Source organism: Oncorhynchus masou, chromosome 29, assembly GCF_036934945.1.
Source record: "Oncorhynchus masou masou isolate Uvic2021 chromosome 29, UVic_Omas_1.1, whole genome shotgun sequence".
NCBI classification, from domain to species: domain Eukaryota; kingdom Metazoa; phylum Chordata; class Actinopteri; order Salmoniformes; family Salmonidae; genus Oncorhynchus; species Oncorhynchus masou.
The window spans coordinates 24643424-24661266 of NC_088240.1; the positions used below are offsets into that span (position 1 = coordinate 24643424).

The 17843-nt window shown below is 41.4% G+C and overlaps 1 protein-coding gene across 1 annotated transcript in view; it reads right to left on the reverse strand.

Annotated features, from left to right (window-relative positions):
- The window catches only part of htr2aa (5-hydroxytryptamine (serotonin) receptor 2A, genome duplicate a), a 39316-nt gene that overhangs the window by 12797 nt on the left and 8676 nt on the right, over window positions 1–17843 (reverse strand). The window contains exon 2 of the mRNA XM_064944351.1: window positions 3359–3559. Coding sequence (XP_064800423.1) covers window positions 3359–3559 — 201 coding nt within the window. The remainder of the gene's footprint in view (window positions 1–3358; window positions 3560–17843) is intronic.

Consider the following 17843-nt stretch of genomic DNA (forward strand, 5'->3'; position numbering starts at 1 on the left):
ACTTAGTCAGTTAGGAAAGCTAATTCTAGAATTTTCAAACAGAAATTAACATCTTGCAGCACTAATTCCAAAAAGTTTTGAGACACTGTAAAGTCCATGGAGAATAAGAGTACCTCCTCCCAGCTGCCCACTACACTGAGGATAGGAAACACTGTCACCACTGATTAAGCCACGATAATTGAGAATTTCAATAAGCATTTCTCTACGGCTGGCCATGCTTTCCACCTGGCTACCCCAATCCCAGCCAACACTCTGCACCCCCTGCAGCAACTTGCCCCCCCCCCCATTGTTGCAACCCCTATTACTAGTCTGTTCAACCTCTCTTTCGTATCATTTGAGATTCCTAAAGATTGAAAAGCATCCGCGGTCACCCCCCTCTTCAAAGGGGGAGACACTCTAGACCCAAACTGCTACTGACCTATATCCATCCTGCCCTGCCTTTCTAAAATCTTCGAAAGCCAAGTGAACAACAGATCACCGACCATTTCGAATCCCACCATACCTTCTCCGCTATGCAATCTGGTTTCCGAGCTGGACATGAGCGCACCTCAGCGACGCTCAAGGTCCTAAACGATATTGTAACCGCTATTGATAAAAGACAGTACTGTGCAGCCGTCTTCATCCACCTGGCCAAGGCTTTCGACTCTGTCAATTCTTATCGGCAGACTCAAAAGCTTTGGTTTCTCTCATGACTGCCTCGCCTGGTTCACCAACTACTTCTCAGACAGAGTTCAGTGTGTCAAATCGGAGGGCCTGTTGTCCGGACCTCTGTCAGTCTCTATGGGGGTGCCACAGGGTTCAATTCTCAGGCCGACTCTTTTCTCTGTATATATCAATGATGTCGCTCTGGCTGCGGGTGATTCTTTGATCCACCTCTACGCAGGCGACACTATTCTGTATACATCTGGCCCTTCTTTGGACACTGTGTTAACAAACCTCCAAACGAGCTTCAACGCCATACAATACTCCTTCCATGGCCTTCAACTGCTCTTAAATGCTAGTCAAATTAAATGCAGGCTCTTCAACTGATCTCTGCCAGCACCTGCCCGCCCAAATAGCATCACTACTCTCGAAAGTTCCGATTTAGAATATGTGGACAACAATAAATACCTTGGTGTCTGGCTAGACTGTAAACTCTCCTTCCAGACTCACATTAACTTCTTACAGCAGAAATCCTGTTAACGGGATTGATTTGACAACAGCCAGTGAAAGTGCAGGGTGCCAAATTCAAACAACAGAAATCTCATAATTAAAATTCCCCAACATACAAGTATTATACACCATTTTAAAGATAAACTTGTTGTTAATCCCACCACAGTGTCCGATTTCAAAAAGGCTTTATGACGAAAGCATACCATGCGATTATGTTAGGTCAGCGTCAAGTCACAGAAAAAAAACAGCCATTTTCCAACCAAAGAGAGGAGTCACAAAAAGCAGAAATAGAGATAAAATGAATCACCACGTGTCATCAGATGACACTCATAGGACTTCATGTTACACAATACATGTTTGTTTTGTTCCATAAAGTTCATATTTATTTCCAAAAACCTCAGTTTACATTGGCATGTTATGTTCTTTTTTTTCTTCTTTTTAAAAAATTTGACCCCTTTTTCGTGGTATCCAATTGTTTAGTAGCTACTATCTTGTCTCATCGCTACAACACCCGTACGGGCTCGGGAGAGACGAAGGTTGAAAGTCATGCGTCCTCCGATACACAACCCAACCAAGCCGCACTGCTTCTTAACACAGTGCGCATCCAACCAGGAAGCCAGCTGCACCAATGTGTCGGAGGAAACACCGTGCACCTGGCAATCGTGCACTGTGCCCGGCCCGCCACAGGAGTCGCTGGTGCACGATGAGTCAAGGATATCCCTATCGGCCAAGCCCTCCCTAACCCAGACGACGCTGGGCCAATTGTGTGTTGCCCCACGGATCTCCGGGTCTTCCTTTCCTGTAGTCTTCCTTTCCTGTAGTGGTCCTCATGAGAGACAGTTTCATCATAACTCTTCATGGTATTTGCGACTGCACTTGAAGAAACTTTCAAAGTTCTTGAAATTTTCCGCATTGACGGACCTTCATGTCTTAAAGTCTTTGCTTATTTGAGATGATCTTGCCATAATAAAGCTGGTTGAGAGAATGCCAAGAGTGTGCAAATCTGTCATCAAGGCAAAGGGTGGCTAATTTGAAGAATCTTAAATCTAAAATATATTTTGATTTGTTTAATACTTTTTTTGGTTACTACATGATTCCATATGTGTTATTTCATAGTTGTGATGTCTTCAAAATGTAGAATATAGTCAAAATAAAGAAAAACCCTGGAATGAGTAGGTGTGTCCAAACATCTGACTGGTACTGTAGGTCTACCTTGAAAATCTGACATTTCCTCAATTTGGTGCATTAAAATTCCTTGTAAAAATTGTAGCCAATTTATAAGTTATTACATTTTTTTATCCGTTTTCATGGGAGATTTGGCCTCTTTCGTTTGTTTCCGCAGCTTCAATTGAAGGGTGTTGAGTAACTCTGTCACGTTAAAACCAGGTGCGGTTATTATGACGACAGCATCCAACGTTGGCTTCAACTTGGCTTTCCATACAAATCCTTCCATTACAAAAGGAACCTGTTTTTTGGTCGCTTTCTCATTATAAAACAGTGATGTTGAGATTCATGCTACCACTATTCATGGCTGCGTCGGCCATGTAGGCTATAGAAAAATCGTCACGCATGCATCCAGTTTATTTAGTCAGGCAATGTCCTATATATTCTCACATATTTTAGAATGTAATAATAATTAGAAAATCAATGCATTGGCAAGGCCAACATTTTTTTTAAATTATTCTTAGTGCTAATGCCCTCCCTACTTGTTGGCCTTTTTAGCCTAAATGCATTATTCTTAAAGTGGTAATGGGGGATGTTATATATTGGGGCTATATGTACAATTATGTAAATGATACAATTGTATGACATTGAGGTCAGTGAAAATAACAATTAAGTACTTGGAAAAGTCCCTGAAAGTCCTTGAATTTGACTTGCCAATGTCTTAATGAACCCTGCTTAAAGGATTATAGTCCTAGTCCTATGTTGTTGTATAGCTGGAGTTATGGGACAATTTGCATATATTCACACTTATTCCTCTAAGTGCATATCTGGAACTGCACGAAAATCCTTTTTATTTTTGTTTCAAACCATTTTGAAATGTTGATCCCAATGTCACACATTGGCCCCATTATTTATAGAAAGACCCACATGCTCTCTCTTCTTCTCCCTCTTCCTCTTCCTCACTCTCTCTATCTCTTTCCCTCTCTCTAAAGTAAGAGGCATCATATACTTGTGCAGGCTTGTCTTCCTTCCAGTCTCTTACCCACAGAGATGGTCCAGACAGCCATGATCTTGAGGCGGGCCTTGGTTCGGGAGTTGAAGCGGCTGTGGTGGAGGGGGTTTCTGATGGCGATGTAGCGGTCCAGAGAGATGGCACACAGGTGCATGATGGAGGCTGTGGAGAACAGCACATCCAGGTAGATCCAGATAGGGCACAGGTCCGAGGGCAGGGGCCACCAGTGGTCTGTAGGGGGGACACAGGGAAAATTCAGTGAACTCTGGGAAATAGTTTTTTTGCGGATGTACTTTTTTTTACAGAGAAAATTAAACACCAATTACAGCAACCCTGTCTTGTAATGGGAATACCAGTTACAATATATATGTGAGACTTTCAGCACCTACCACATTTATTTTTATGGAATTAGTGTTGGTTGTAAAATGCATTTGCAGAGACAGTGGAGTTTTTATAAGAGTTGTTGGGTAGTAATAGCAACTAAAAAGCTTCTTATGAGGTGACCAAAACACATAAAATAGAATGACTCAGATGCGTGGAACACCTCCAAACCCTCTAAAACATAGCTTGTGTGTGTGTGTTTTAAAGTAAGTCTGAGGTTCACAAACACAGCGCAAAGCAGCCTTTCTCAAAATGTACAAGGCCGTTTAGAGAAGCCCCTGTGCCCTATCTTTTGAGAAGCTGTAGCTACATCCCCCATACCGACACAACTAAATACAACCTCCAAATGAAAAGAGTACACAGTAAAAGTACAGAATAAAGACCAGGCATTAGAATGTGATAATAAGCTGGAGATAGGGAATCTCACTGTTGTCAAGCACAGTCAGATGTGGTAGTTACACTGTTTCTCTATTCTCCAATTTATCCTCCTCTATTTCTCTTTCTCTCTGTTGGGAGGTCACAGACTCCCTCGCTCCTCTCCTCTCTCCTGAAGGAGAGCCTTACGTAAAGCATGTTTATTTGGACTGATTGTCACGGACTGACAGCCCTATGTCTCTCTCTCTTTCTCTTCCTTCCTCTCTATCTCTCTGTCTCTCCCTCTCTCTCTGTCAGCCCACTTCATCACTCTTTCTCACTTCTCTCTTTCCTCTCCCATGGAGGTGGAAAAGGATTAGACATCCAGCAATGCTAATGCCTCTTTCTACATCTTTTTATCAGCAACTCTCTCTCACCTCTCTCTCCATCTCTTACCTCTCTCTCACCTCTCTCACCTCTCTGAAGTGGGAAGTCATTAGACCTCAAGCTGTCCCAGCATGCACTTCTCTATCGTATTTGATATTTTGGTCTGCCCATCTGAGTGCCATAATGGATGGAGGGAAGAGAAAGAGAGTTAAGAGTGAAGATAAAGGGAAGGGGGATGAAAATGGACCCAGTCTATGTTTGCAGATTAGGATCTTATAGTGATGATGTGCCTCCTGTGGTCTGTATAGTCTAGTACATTCCCTACACGATTTTGCCATGAACTTTCATGATCGGGGTGAAATCCTATGAACTTGGGCTCGGACCAGTACATTGGGCGGGTCAAGGACGCACCGATGATGGCTGTTCTGTTCTCCAGACCCCTGTCGGATATCCTGATATGTTGGTTGTGCATCTTGTGCTACAATGTGATTTGGCAAGGACTGCTGCCAATAGCCGATGAGCACTCAGCATGTGAGACCAAAACATTGATAGCGAAAAGAGGAAAACAACAACAACATGCAAGTTGTGGACCAAGTTGATGGAAGACAGATGGTTGAGCTGTGGAGAGAAATCCGGTGCTCCGGATTTTGCTCATTTAGACCATTTGGTTGGTCCTTAAGTGAAATCTCGACCCACAAGGGGCACAGGGGCGTGCAAATGGCCCCATTATTATTTTATACAACTCTATATTCTGCACCTCTGTCTCTTTTTTGATGTTTCTACACATAACAATGTGCACACTAATAAAACAGCTTACTGTTTGCACGTCAACATTTTTTCCCTACAAAAACTGAGAAAAGCAAGGCAGGGTCAACTAGGGAATCATCGTGTAATGCGAGCACACGCATGCTGGGGTTGATGATGGACGGAATGAACGATTTGGGAAAATGTGAGCAATTTAGAAGTCGTGTAATGTATGACCAGCAGAGCCTGCCTGATTTGGCTCCATCCCACCCTGTAGGATTTAGCCTAAATGAGTCTTTCTGACCTGCAGTCATGATGCTGATCTAAGGCAAGGCAGAGCAGCCACAGTGAATTACCCTTCAATTGAAAAGAAGTCTGCTGAAAAGGGACCTATTTTCACTCCTTTCAAAAACTCTTGACTCTATAGCATTTCACAGCTCCGGCAGAGAAGTGCACACGCTCGTCTGAACACCCTAACAAAGAGGACAAGTCGGGTTAAGTTATTATTTTTTTCGCTTGTCCGCCTGCTGTACCCAGTGGGGTAAAAACGGGAAACAAAACAATATTGACTGACGGAAGCAGAAGAGAGCCCAGAGGCAGGGAATCCAGGGAAGCAGCCTTTATCCACAGAGGGAGGCTGTATATTTTCATACAGATATTGGCAGGGGCATCAATCTGGGCACTGGAGATAAATGAAAGAGCTTTTCTCCTCAAACTCGCTGACAGCTTCAAGCTTTCTTGCCTTCCCCCTGACCAAAGCTGGATTTGTGTTTCCTACCAAACAGAGAGCAGGGTGGAGGGAGAGAGGGGGAGAAGAGTGGTAGAGAAAGGGAAAGAGGATGAGTAAAAGATAAAGTGAGAGGAGAGGGGCATAGATGGAGAGAAAACAAAGAGATGGAGAGCTAGAGACCTGCATGACCACAAATTGTATATACACCAAGTTGTTCATCAACGACTCAGACATAAAGAGTCGCTCCAGAGACCGCTAAAGGATTTGTTCAATTATGTGGACCCACCCAGCATAGAGATATGTGAACAGGGTTTTTGTCTCTAACCCGATCTTATTTACTTCCTCAAGGCTGCCATACTGTATGTCAGTGGTGAATTGTAAATAGTGTATTTCTAATGTGTTTCTCTGTAATCTCTCTGTCTCTCCCTTTCTATCCTTTTCCTCCTCCTCCTCTCTCTCTACCTCTCTACCGCTCTACATCAAAGAAATTCTAAAAGGTGCTCGTCACAGTCATTACCATAAAGAATGAGTCTGACTTTATAAACCCTAAATCTCTCCACGTACACGTGAAATAAACTAATTGACATGAACGCTCACAGAACTCTATTCCACCAGGGTCAGTACAATGGGGTAAAAATCTTGACACAATGACAGGTTATTCCAAAATAATGTATGTGTTCTGACAAAACCAATCCTGTATATTAGCTGGAAGATTGTGATTCTTCTTCAGAACAGCAGGAGGCCTGCTCCTTTTGAGAAGATTACATTCACAGTTATTACATTCTGTTCAGAACCTAGAAACACACCGTCAGACCATGTGACTGTGTATGATGTTGAAACAGCCAGGAAATGTGTTCGTAATAATAATGCTGCGCTTCTATTCATCTTCAGGTGTGTCCTTAGAAGAAGAGATGGAGATAATTGGAGATGAGAGAGAGGGTGAATACGGAAAGCGCTGAGATAGAAGAGAGTAGAAGGCAATTTGCTGATCATCAATTTGCTGAACAGTACAGCCCAAACAAACATGTCACATGGGGGTGAGAGGTGACGAGCAGAGTGACTAACCAACCGGGTAACCTGCAGACGTCTGGCGGCGTTTTTATGAGATCCTATGCTACCTTATATTTTCTGTGGGCCGAATCCAAACTTGAGATGCGTAGACGTAACTTAAAACCCTTTGTAAATGATGCATGGAAACTGAAATTCAATTAAAATCACTGTAACCTCGCATATTTGATGAAAATGAGATCTGATGGGGCGAAAAATCTAACCATCTCTTCCTGCTTGCACTCTGTAACAGACATGTCTTATGATCTTCACCAATGACCTTACACAGCTAGTTAAAGGGCCGACCAGGGTGACCTGTTGCTCTAAAACACAGATTGATTTGGTGTTCAGTAATAAACCAGAGAGAGTGACTAAATCATTCAATATGGTTACTGGGCTATCTGATCATAATCTGACACTTATAGCCAGAAAGCTGTCTAAGAGCAGGTTTAACCTCTCTACTGTTAGAAAGCCAGATCAACTAAGAATACCTAGGAGTGAATTAAACTATTTTGAAAACGCAATTAAGGGAATTAACTGGAATGATCTCTTGTACTATACAGACGTGGAAGCTGATAGTCAGGTTTTTCTATCCACAATCCAGACTACAATATATGGTTTCTCCTTGGCTAAATGGAGAAATTACATTTTTTTCTTCTAATTTTACCTTTATTTAACCAGGCAAGTCAGTTGAGAACAAATTCTTATTTTCAATGACGGCCTAGGAACAGTGGGTTAACTGCCTGTTCAGAACAACAGATTTGTACCTTGTCAGCTCCGGGGTTTGAACTTGCAACCTTCCGGTTATGAGTCCAACACTCTAACCACTCGGCTACCTTGGAAATTGATGAAAGAATGAAATTATGCTCTAAAAATAGCCCTAAGATCCAAATTAGAGCATGACAGACGTAGGTTTACCATATTGAGAAATAAGGTGATGAAAGAAATCAGACAGGCAAAGGCAAACATTTTTTATAAACATAGTTGTTGAAGCAAAGGGAAATTCTAAATTGATCTGGGATAATCTAAAAAAGTTAACAGGGAAAGACCATAGTAACACTGCAAAAAGACTAGAAATCATGGTGAATAACAATCTAACACAGGATGCTGTCAAAATAGCAATAGCCTTCAATTCCTACTTTATTGATTCTGTCAGGGTACTGACACAGAACACCTCCACTGGTTTCTTGGGCTCAGTGCTAGTGAATGACGCTCAACCTGTCTTCATCATAAGGAAGGTTTCTGAGTCAAAGGTGAACAAGGTGATTAGCTCACTAAAGTCACTCATTGGCCCCATTACAAAGGTCACCAACACATCTATTGGTCTCGGGGTGTTTCCAAGGGTATGGAAGCCGGCCATAATAATGGCCATCTTTAAAATAGGCGACCCTGCTGACGTGAATAACTACAGGCCCATTAGTATACTACCTGTGGTGTCAAAGGTTGTTGAATAGTGTGTAGCAGAACAACTGATTGCCCACCTCAACAACAGCCCCTTCATATTACACTCCATGCAGTTTGGCTTCAGAGCGAAACACTCCACAGAAACGGCCAAATGCTTTCTTCTTGATAATGTGAAGTCCATGATGGACAAAGGGGGTGTTTTTTGGGCTGTGTTTCTGGACCTAAAGAAAGCTTTTGATACTGTTAACCATGAGATTCTCATCACAAAATTGTCCAAGTTCAACTTTTCCCCCGATGCCTTGAGATGGATGAAATCATACCTTGAAGGCAGTACTCAGTGTGTCAGAGTGAGCAATGAACTGTCGCCCACTCTTAGCTATGACGTGGGCGTGCCCCAAGGGTCAATACTGGGGCCTCTCCTGTTCAGCCTGTACATTAATGATCTGCCTTCTGTCTGTACTGGGTCTGAAGTTCAAATGTATGCAGATGATACAGTGATATACAGTGCCTTGCGAAAGTATTCGGCCCCCTTGAACTTTGCGACCTTTTGCCACATTTCAGGCTTCAAACATAAAGATATAAAACTGTATTTTTTTGTGAAGAATCAACAACAAGTGGGACACAATCATGAAGTGGAACGACATTTATTGGATATTTCAAACTTTTTTAACAAATCAAAAACTGAAAAATTGGGCGTGCAAAATTATTCAGCCCCCTTAAGTTAATACTTTGTAGCGCCACCTTTTGCTGCGATTACAGCTGTAAGTTGCTTGGGGTATGTCTCTTTCAGTTTTGCACATTGAGAGACTGAAATCTTTTCCCATTCCTCCTTGCAAAACAGCTCGAGCTCAGTGAGGATGGATGGAGAGCATTTGTGAACAGCAGTTTTCAGTTCTTTCCACAGATTCTCGATTGGATTCAGGTCTGGACTTTGACTTGGCCATTCTAACACCTGGATATGTTTATTTTTTAACCATTCCATTGTAGATGTTGCTTTATGTTTTGGATCATTGTCTTGTTGGAAGACAAATCTCCATCCCAGTCTCAGGTCTTTTGCAGACTCCATCAGGTTTTCTTCCAGAATGGTCCTGCATTTGGCTCCATCCATCTTCCCATCAATTTTAACCATCTTCCCTGTCCCTGCTGAAGAAAAGCAGGCCCAAACCATGATGCTGCCACCACCATGTTTGACAGTGGGTATGGTGTGTTCAGGGTGATGAGCTGTGTGGCTTTTACGCCAAACATAACATTTTGCATTGTTGCCAAAAAGTTCAATTTTGGTTTCATCTGACCAGAGCACCTTCTTCCACATGTTTGGTGTGTCTCCCAGGTGGCTTGTGGCCACCAAACTTTAAACGACACTTTTTATGGATATTTTTAAGAAATGGCTTTCTTCTTGCCACTCTTCCATAAAGGCCAGATTTGTGCAATATACGACTGATTGTTGTCCTATGGACAGAGTCTCCCACCTCAGCTGTAGATCTCTGCAGTTCATCCCGGGTGATCATGGGCCTCTTGGCTGCATCTCTGATCAGTCTTCTCCTTGTATGAGCTGAAAGTTTAGAGGGACGGCCAGGTCTTGGTAGATTTGCAGTGGTCTGATACTCCTTCCATTTCAATATTATCGCTTGCACAGTGCTCCTTGGGATGTTTAAAGCTTGTGAAATCTTTTTTTATCCAAATCCGGCTTTAAACTTCTTCACAACAGTATCTCGGACCTGCCTGGTGTGTTCCTTGTTCTTCATGATGCTCTCTGCGCTTTTAACGGACCTCTGAGACTATCACAGTGCAGGTGCATTTATACGGAGACTTGATTACACACAGGTGGATTGTATTTATCATCATTAGTCATTTAGGTCAACATTGGATCATTCAGAGATCCTCACTGAACTTCTGGAGAGTGTTTGCTGCACTGAAAGTAAAGGGGCTGAATAATTTTGCACGCCCAATTTTTCAGTTTTTGATTTGTTAAAAAAGTTTGAAATATCTAATAAATGTCGTTCCACTTCATGATTGTGTCCCACTTGTTGTTGATTCTTCACAAAAAATACAGTTTTATATCTTTATGTTTGAAGCCTGAAATGTATCAAAAGGTTGCAAAGTTCAAGGGGGCCGAATACTTTCGCAAGGCACTGTATGTGCATGGAAAGAGCAAACAACAAGCTACACAAGAACTCACTACTGTAATGGTCAGGTTACAAAGTGGCTCAGTGACTCGTGTTTGCATCTCAATGTGAAAAAAACTGTTTGCATGTTCTTCACAAAGAGGCTACTGAACCAGATGTCTATGTGTCAGGGGAGAAGCTCCAGGTGGTATCTGATTTTAACTACTTTGGCATCATACTTGATTCCAACCTCTCTTTTAAAAAGCATGTGATAAAGGTAATTCAAATAACCAAATTCAACCTCGCTAATTTCCGATTTATACAAAATTGTTTGACTACAGAGGTAGCAAAACTGTACTTCAAATCTAGGATACTCCCCCACTTAACATAGTGCTTGACTAGATGGGCCCAAGCTTGCTGTACAACATTAAAACCTATTCAGTCTGTCTACAAACAGGCTCTCAAAGTGCTTGATAGGAAGCCCAATAGCCATCATCACTGTTACATCCTCAGAAAGCATGAGCTCCTGAGTTGGGAAAATCTTGTGCAATACACTGACGCATGTCTTGTAATCAAGATCCTAAATGGCCTGGCTCCCCCTCCACTCAGTATTTCTGTTAAACAGAAAACCCAAACATATGGCAGCAGATCCACAAGGTCTGCCATGAGAGGTAACTGTATAGTTCCCTTAAGGAAAAGCACCTTTAGTAAATCAGCTTTCTCTGTGAGAGCTTCCCATGTCTGGAATACACTGCCATCAGACACATACATAACTGCACCACATATCACACTTTCACAAAATGCATGAAGACATGGCTAAAGGTCAATCAGATTTGTGAACATAATCCTTAGCTGTGTATTGCCGCTTTCCATATTGTCTGTTGACTGTGGCTTGTGAGGTGTGGAAACACTTTGTTGCTTTTATACATTTTGTCTTGCTGCATTTTGTCCTATGCTGCTCTGTCTGTATGTCTATATTGTAATTGCTTTTAATAACCTGCCCAAGGACTGCGGTTGAAAGTTAGCCGGCTGGCTAAAACCGGCACTTTTACTGAAAAGTTGATTAATGTGCACTGTCCCTGTAAAAATAAAATAAACTCAAACTCAATTCAGGCCAGTTAAGGGACGGATCAACATTTATTGGGGGCAGGGGTGGTCTAAAACAGGGCAGTGTTGTCAAACTGATTATATATATATTTATATATATATATATATATATATATATATATATATATATATATATATATATATATATATATATGTATATATATATATATATAGATAGATATATATATTTTGCTTTGGGGATGGTTGTGCCTTTTTTCATATTGAAGGCCAGCATCCCGGAGTCACCTCTTCGGTGTTGATGTTGAGACTGGTGTTTTGCCGGTACTATTTAATGAAGCTGCCAGTTGAGAACTTGTGAGGCGTCTGTTTCTCAAACTAGACACTCTAATGTACTTGTCCTCTTGCTCAGTTGTGCACTGGTGCCTCACTCCTCTTTCTATTCTGGTTAGAGCCAATTTGCGCCGTTCTGTGAAGGGAGTAGTACACAACGTTGTACGAGATTTTCAGTTTCTTGGCAATTTCTCACATGGAATAGCCTTCATTTCTCAGAACAAGAATAGACTGACGAGTTTGAGCCTGTAATCGAACCCACAAATGCTGATGCTCCAGATACTCAACTAGTCTAAAGAAGGACAGTTTTATTGCTTCTTTAAACAGAAAAAACATTTTAAACTCTGCTAACATCATTTCAAAAGGTTTTTCTAATGATCAGTTAGCCTTTTAAAAGGATACATTTGGATTAGCTAACACAATGTGCCATTGGAACATGAGTGATGGTTGCTGATAATGGGCCTCTGTACGCCAATGTAGATATTCCATAAAAATCAGCCGTTTCCAGCTACAATATTCATTAACAACATTAACAATGTCTACACTGTATTTCTGATCAATTTGATGTTATTTTAATGGACAAAAAGTTAGCTTTTCTTTCAAACACAAGGGCATTACTATGTGGCCTCAAACTTTTGAAGTGTATACTTATTAAAATGTTAATATCATACAGTGAACACAAGCCTATGGGCCTTTGCATGCAATACCCTGATATATATAGTGCTCAAATCTGTGACAACTGAACCGAGGTGGACAATTATTGTTTTAGGAAAGTAGCCTAAAAACCAATACAAGTGCTACACATCGAAACACAATGAATAATGCTTTTGTAATTTGTTATAGGCTGTCTTTAAGGTAACGTAAATGTGGCTCACTTGGCCAATATCCCTTGTTTATTGATGGTGCTGGCTGCACCAGACTGGATCTGAATGCATATGGGTGTCCAGTAAATATATCAAATGTCTGGTGCATTAAAATCTTCCCTGTCTTGTTGTCTGGTGCTAAATTTTCCTGAAGGAAACTCTGAAAAGGCATAGTTTTTATGAAGAATATTTGCTTGAAAATCTGTCGCCAATAGGATGGAAACCTAGCTAGTCAAGTGTCATTTTGATTATGCCTGCGCATCATGGTTCACCAGCAGCCCCACACATCTAAAGAATAAGCTACAAACCAAATAAGCTTGTAAGAATTGTACTTGAACTTCCCCCTCATACTCATCTGGAGGTTGAGCATTTTTCGTCTCTATCTCTGTAATCAAATCAAATTGTATTTGTTACATGTTCCAAATACAACAGGTAGACCTTACAGTGAAATGCTTACTTTCAAGCCCTTAACCAACAACACATTTTTCAGAAAAATACCACCCCCCCCCAAAAAAAGTAACAAAGATCAGCAGTAAAATAACAATAGCGAGGCTATATAGAGGGGTTACCGGCACAGAGTCCATGTGAGGGGGCACCGGTTAGTCGAGGTAATTGAGGTAATATGTACATGTAGGTAGAGTTATTACAATGACATTGCCGTAGATAATATTAGAGGGTAGCAGCAGCGTAAAATAGGGGGGGGGGACAATGCAAATAGCCTGGGTAGCCATTTGATTAGATGTTCAGGAGTCTTATGGCCTGGGGGTAGAAATAGTTTAGAAGCCTCTTGGACCTAGACTTGACACTCCCATACTGCTTGCCATGTGTCTATCTATGTGCAGTGCATTCGGAAAGTACTCAGACCATTTGACCTTTCAACATTTTGTTACGTTACAGCCTTATTCTAAAATGTATATATATAAAGAAAACTCCTCATCAATCTGTATATACAATACCCCATAATGACAAAGCAAAAACTGTTTTTAGAATTATTAAAATAAAAAAAATCTTGTTTACATAAGTATTCAGAACCTTTGCTATGTGTCACAATCGTGATAAGGAGTGGACCAAAGCACGGCGTGGTCAGAATTTATTCTAAATGTGAACCAGCAACAAAACAATAAAGAGAAACAAACAAACGAACGTACAGCATTGTAGGGCTCAAAAGCAACAATACAAAAACAAGATCCCACAAACAACAAGTGGAAAAGTGTAAAAACAAGTATTATCCCCAATCAGAGACAATGATAGACAGCTGCCTCTGATTGGGAACCATACCCAGCCAACAAAGAAATAGAAAACATAGAATACACATAGAAATAATAAACTAGAACACCTCCCAGTCACACCCTGACCTACTCCACCATAGAAAATAAAGGCTTTCTATGGTCAGGACATGACACTATGAGACTCAAAATTGAGCTTATAGGTGCATCTTGTTTCTATTGGTCATCCTTGAGAATTTTCATGTGTCCACATGTGGTAAATTAAATTGATTGGACATGATTTGGAAAGGCACACACCTGTCTTTATAAGGTCCTGCAGTTGACATTGCAGGTCAGAGCAAAATCCAAGCCATGTGGTCGAAAGAATTGTCAGTAGAGCTCAGAGACAGGATTGTGTCAAGGCACAGATCTGGGGAAGGGTACCAAAACATTTCTGCAGCATTGAAGGTCCCCAAGAACACAGTAGCCTCCATCATTCTTAAATGGAAGAAGTTTGGAACCACCAAGACTTCCTAGAGCTTGCCACTCAGCCAAACTGAGCAATCAGAAGAGAAGGGCCTTGGTCAGGGAGGTGACCAAGAACTCGATGGTCACTCTGACAGAGCTCCAGAGTTCCTCTGTGGAGATAGGAGAACCTTTCAGAAGGACAACCGTCTCTGCAGCGCTCCACCAATCAGGCTTTATTGTAGAGTGGCCAGACGGAAGCCACTCCTCAGTAAAAGGCACATGACAGCACTCTTGGAGTTTGACAAAAGGCACCTAAAGGACTCTCATATGATGAGAAACAAGATTCTCAGTCTGATGAAACAAAGACTGAAATTTTTGGCCTGAATGCCAAGCGTCACGTCTGGAGGAAACCTGGCACTATCCCTACAGTGAAGCATGGTTATGGCAGAATCATGCTTTGGGGGATCTTCTTCAGCGGCAGGGACTGGGAGACGAGTCAGGATCGAGGGAAAGATGAACAGAGAAAAATACAGAGAGATCCTTGATGAAAACTTGCTCCAGAGCACTCTGGGGCGAATGTTCACATTCCAACACGACATCGACCCTAAGCACACAGCTCAGACAACGCAGGTGTGGCTTCGGGACAAGTCTCTTAATATTCTTGAGTGGCCCAGCCAAAGCCAGGACTTGAACCCGACCATAAATCTCTGGAGAGGCTTGAAAATAGCTGTGCAACGGATCTGCAGAGAAGAATGAGAGAAACTCCCTAAGCACAGGTGTGCCAAGCTTGTAGCGTCATACCCAAGAAGCCGCGAGGCTGTAATTGCTGCCAAAGGTGCTTCAACAAAGTACTGAGTAAAGCGTCTGAATACTTATGGAAATGTGATATTTCAGTTTTTTATATGTAATACATTTGCAAAAAATTCTAAAAACCTGTTTTTGCTCTGTCATTGTGGGCTGTTGTGTGTAGATTGATGAGGGAAAAAAGAACGTAACGTAAGAAAATGTGGAAGAAGTCAAGGGGTCTGAATACCTTCCAAATGCACTGTATCATCTCATCATCAGCTGTTAACTTTTGTCTTGTGAAAAAGTTGCTGCATTATACCCTATGGGGTTCAGTAATAATAGGCCTAATAAATGCAGTATGACTGAACGTCTAATTTACACATGTCCATCTGTCTTCAGTCGTCCCTTCTGCAGATTCATTATTATGTCTAGTGCTATCGGCTTTCGGGGTCACCTATTTATTTCATTGTTAAGATTATTCTTTTTTAATTGCAGCTGCAGAATTTTTAAACAAGCATATCCTTAGAATAACGATGCTTTAAATCAGTGTGCATGTGGGCACACGCTGGGCACAGACGTAAGTTCAACGTTTAATTTGAATTTAGTTGAGTTTTCAACTAATGTGAATTCAAACAAAGTGCCCTTAAGTTGATTACTTTTTGCAAATCCAATCACGTTTGCACATTTATTCAATATTTTGGGGGGTTGAAATAACATGTAACCAACATTGATACAAACAGTTTTTACCCATTTTGAAGCAACTATGCCCAATGTGAAGCACCATTCCCAGAAAGTTGTGGGAAGGTTGTATGCAAAATAACCATAGAACAACAACGCTCTCAACAAGCTCTAAGAAACGTACGGTTCTCAGAACGTTATGTACGAGCTGGGTAATCGCTTCAGGAAAAAGTTTGGAAAACCAATTATCCTACTAAGGGTAAGTTTGTTTCTGTATATTCTGTTTAAGTCTCTCTTGTTGTCTTTCTTGATTTAATTGTTTAATTTCAAATGCTTTATTGGCATGAATGCAAGACACAATTTTGTTGTTGAATTTAAACAAATCTAACTTGGTTATAGAGTGATATGAATGTTGTAGAATGTACTAGAGTCACTGAGAGTCACATACATCATTTCATAGCCCTGTGGCCACTGACCTTGACACGAACACAAAGCAACAAAACACAATAACCAATGAGAAAATGTAGGAAAGAATACAGTGGATAGGAGCAGACAGTTGAGGTGTAATGGCAGATTGCAGGGATCGGACCAAAACGCAGCGTAGTAAGTGTCCATATCGTTTATTATAAGACATAAACTGAACACTAAGAAATACACAACAATAAATGTCAACAATAACGAAAACCAAACCCAAACAGTCCCGTGTGGTGACAAACACAGACACGGAAACAAACACCCACAAACCAACAGTGAAACCCAGGCTACCTAAATATGGTTCTCAATCAGGGACAACTATAAACAGCTGCCTCTGATTGAGAACCATATCAGGCCAAACACAGAAATAGAAAAAAAATAGAAACACAAACATAGACTGCCCACCCCAACTCACGCCTTGACTCACGCCCTGACCATACTAAATAAAGACAAAACAAAGGAAAATAAAGGTCAGAACGTGACAGGAAGTAGTCGTCTCTTTCTGTCTGTCCATGTCTGTCTCTCGCTCTGTCTCTCAATGTGTCTATTGCGCTGTCTCGCCTTCTGTCTTTAATTCACTCATTTCCTCTGAGACCTTTGACTTTTGCTGCAGTTTGGTGTATCAGGTAACATCAGTAGTCATCCTGGGTATTCTGACTGGGCTTGAATCCCAGTTCATTTGGAAACACCAGATTAGCTTCACCACAACACCTGTAGTTACAATCTATACCCTCACACATGTCAGAGAAATGTCAAAATAGAAGGAAAGACACTAGTCTTTCTACATTATTTACACATTCTACAATTCCACATAATATTCAGAGAATGAAGCTGACACGTACAGTCCATCTACTGTGTGCCATACTATTTTATGTCATAAAGTGTTCTGCATTCATTTTCACCCAACCAAATACAATTTCTCAGTCATCAGTAACTGATGTCTGGTCCACAGGTTCATAGTTTGGATAACTGAGATTTCTTAACGTCGACTCTGAGAGTACAATGCAGTATATGTCACACTTGCACACCTCACACAGTGAGGCCAATAGTTACAACGCTTGAGTCAATGGATGAGAGTCATGGCAACTAGCCATTTGGATTTAAACTGGGGTTCATCATCACCCTGGTAACAGCATTTATGTATGACGTGTTCCCAAATTGTCTATCACCGTGGATACAGTGTTCATTACTGATATCCTGTATTATTCTGGGGTTCAATAGCAGTAGTTTTTGTGTTTGATACCAGGTTCTTAAAAGCCAATACTGACTCTCTGTGTGTGTGTGTGTGTGTGTGTGTGTGTGTGTGTGTGTGTGTGTGTGTGTGTGTGTGTGCGTGTGTGTGTGCGCGTGCGTGTGCGGTGCATGCATGTGTACAATCTGTCATGGTTGATGCCCCCATTCCTGGTCTTGACGTTGGTGTAATAGGGTTTTATAACTAGTTAGAGGAGGACTGGAAGCAGTCAGAGACTCCAAAAATAAACACAGAGCCGT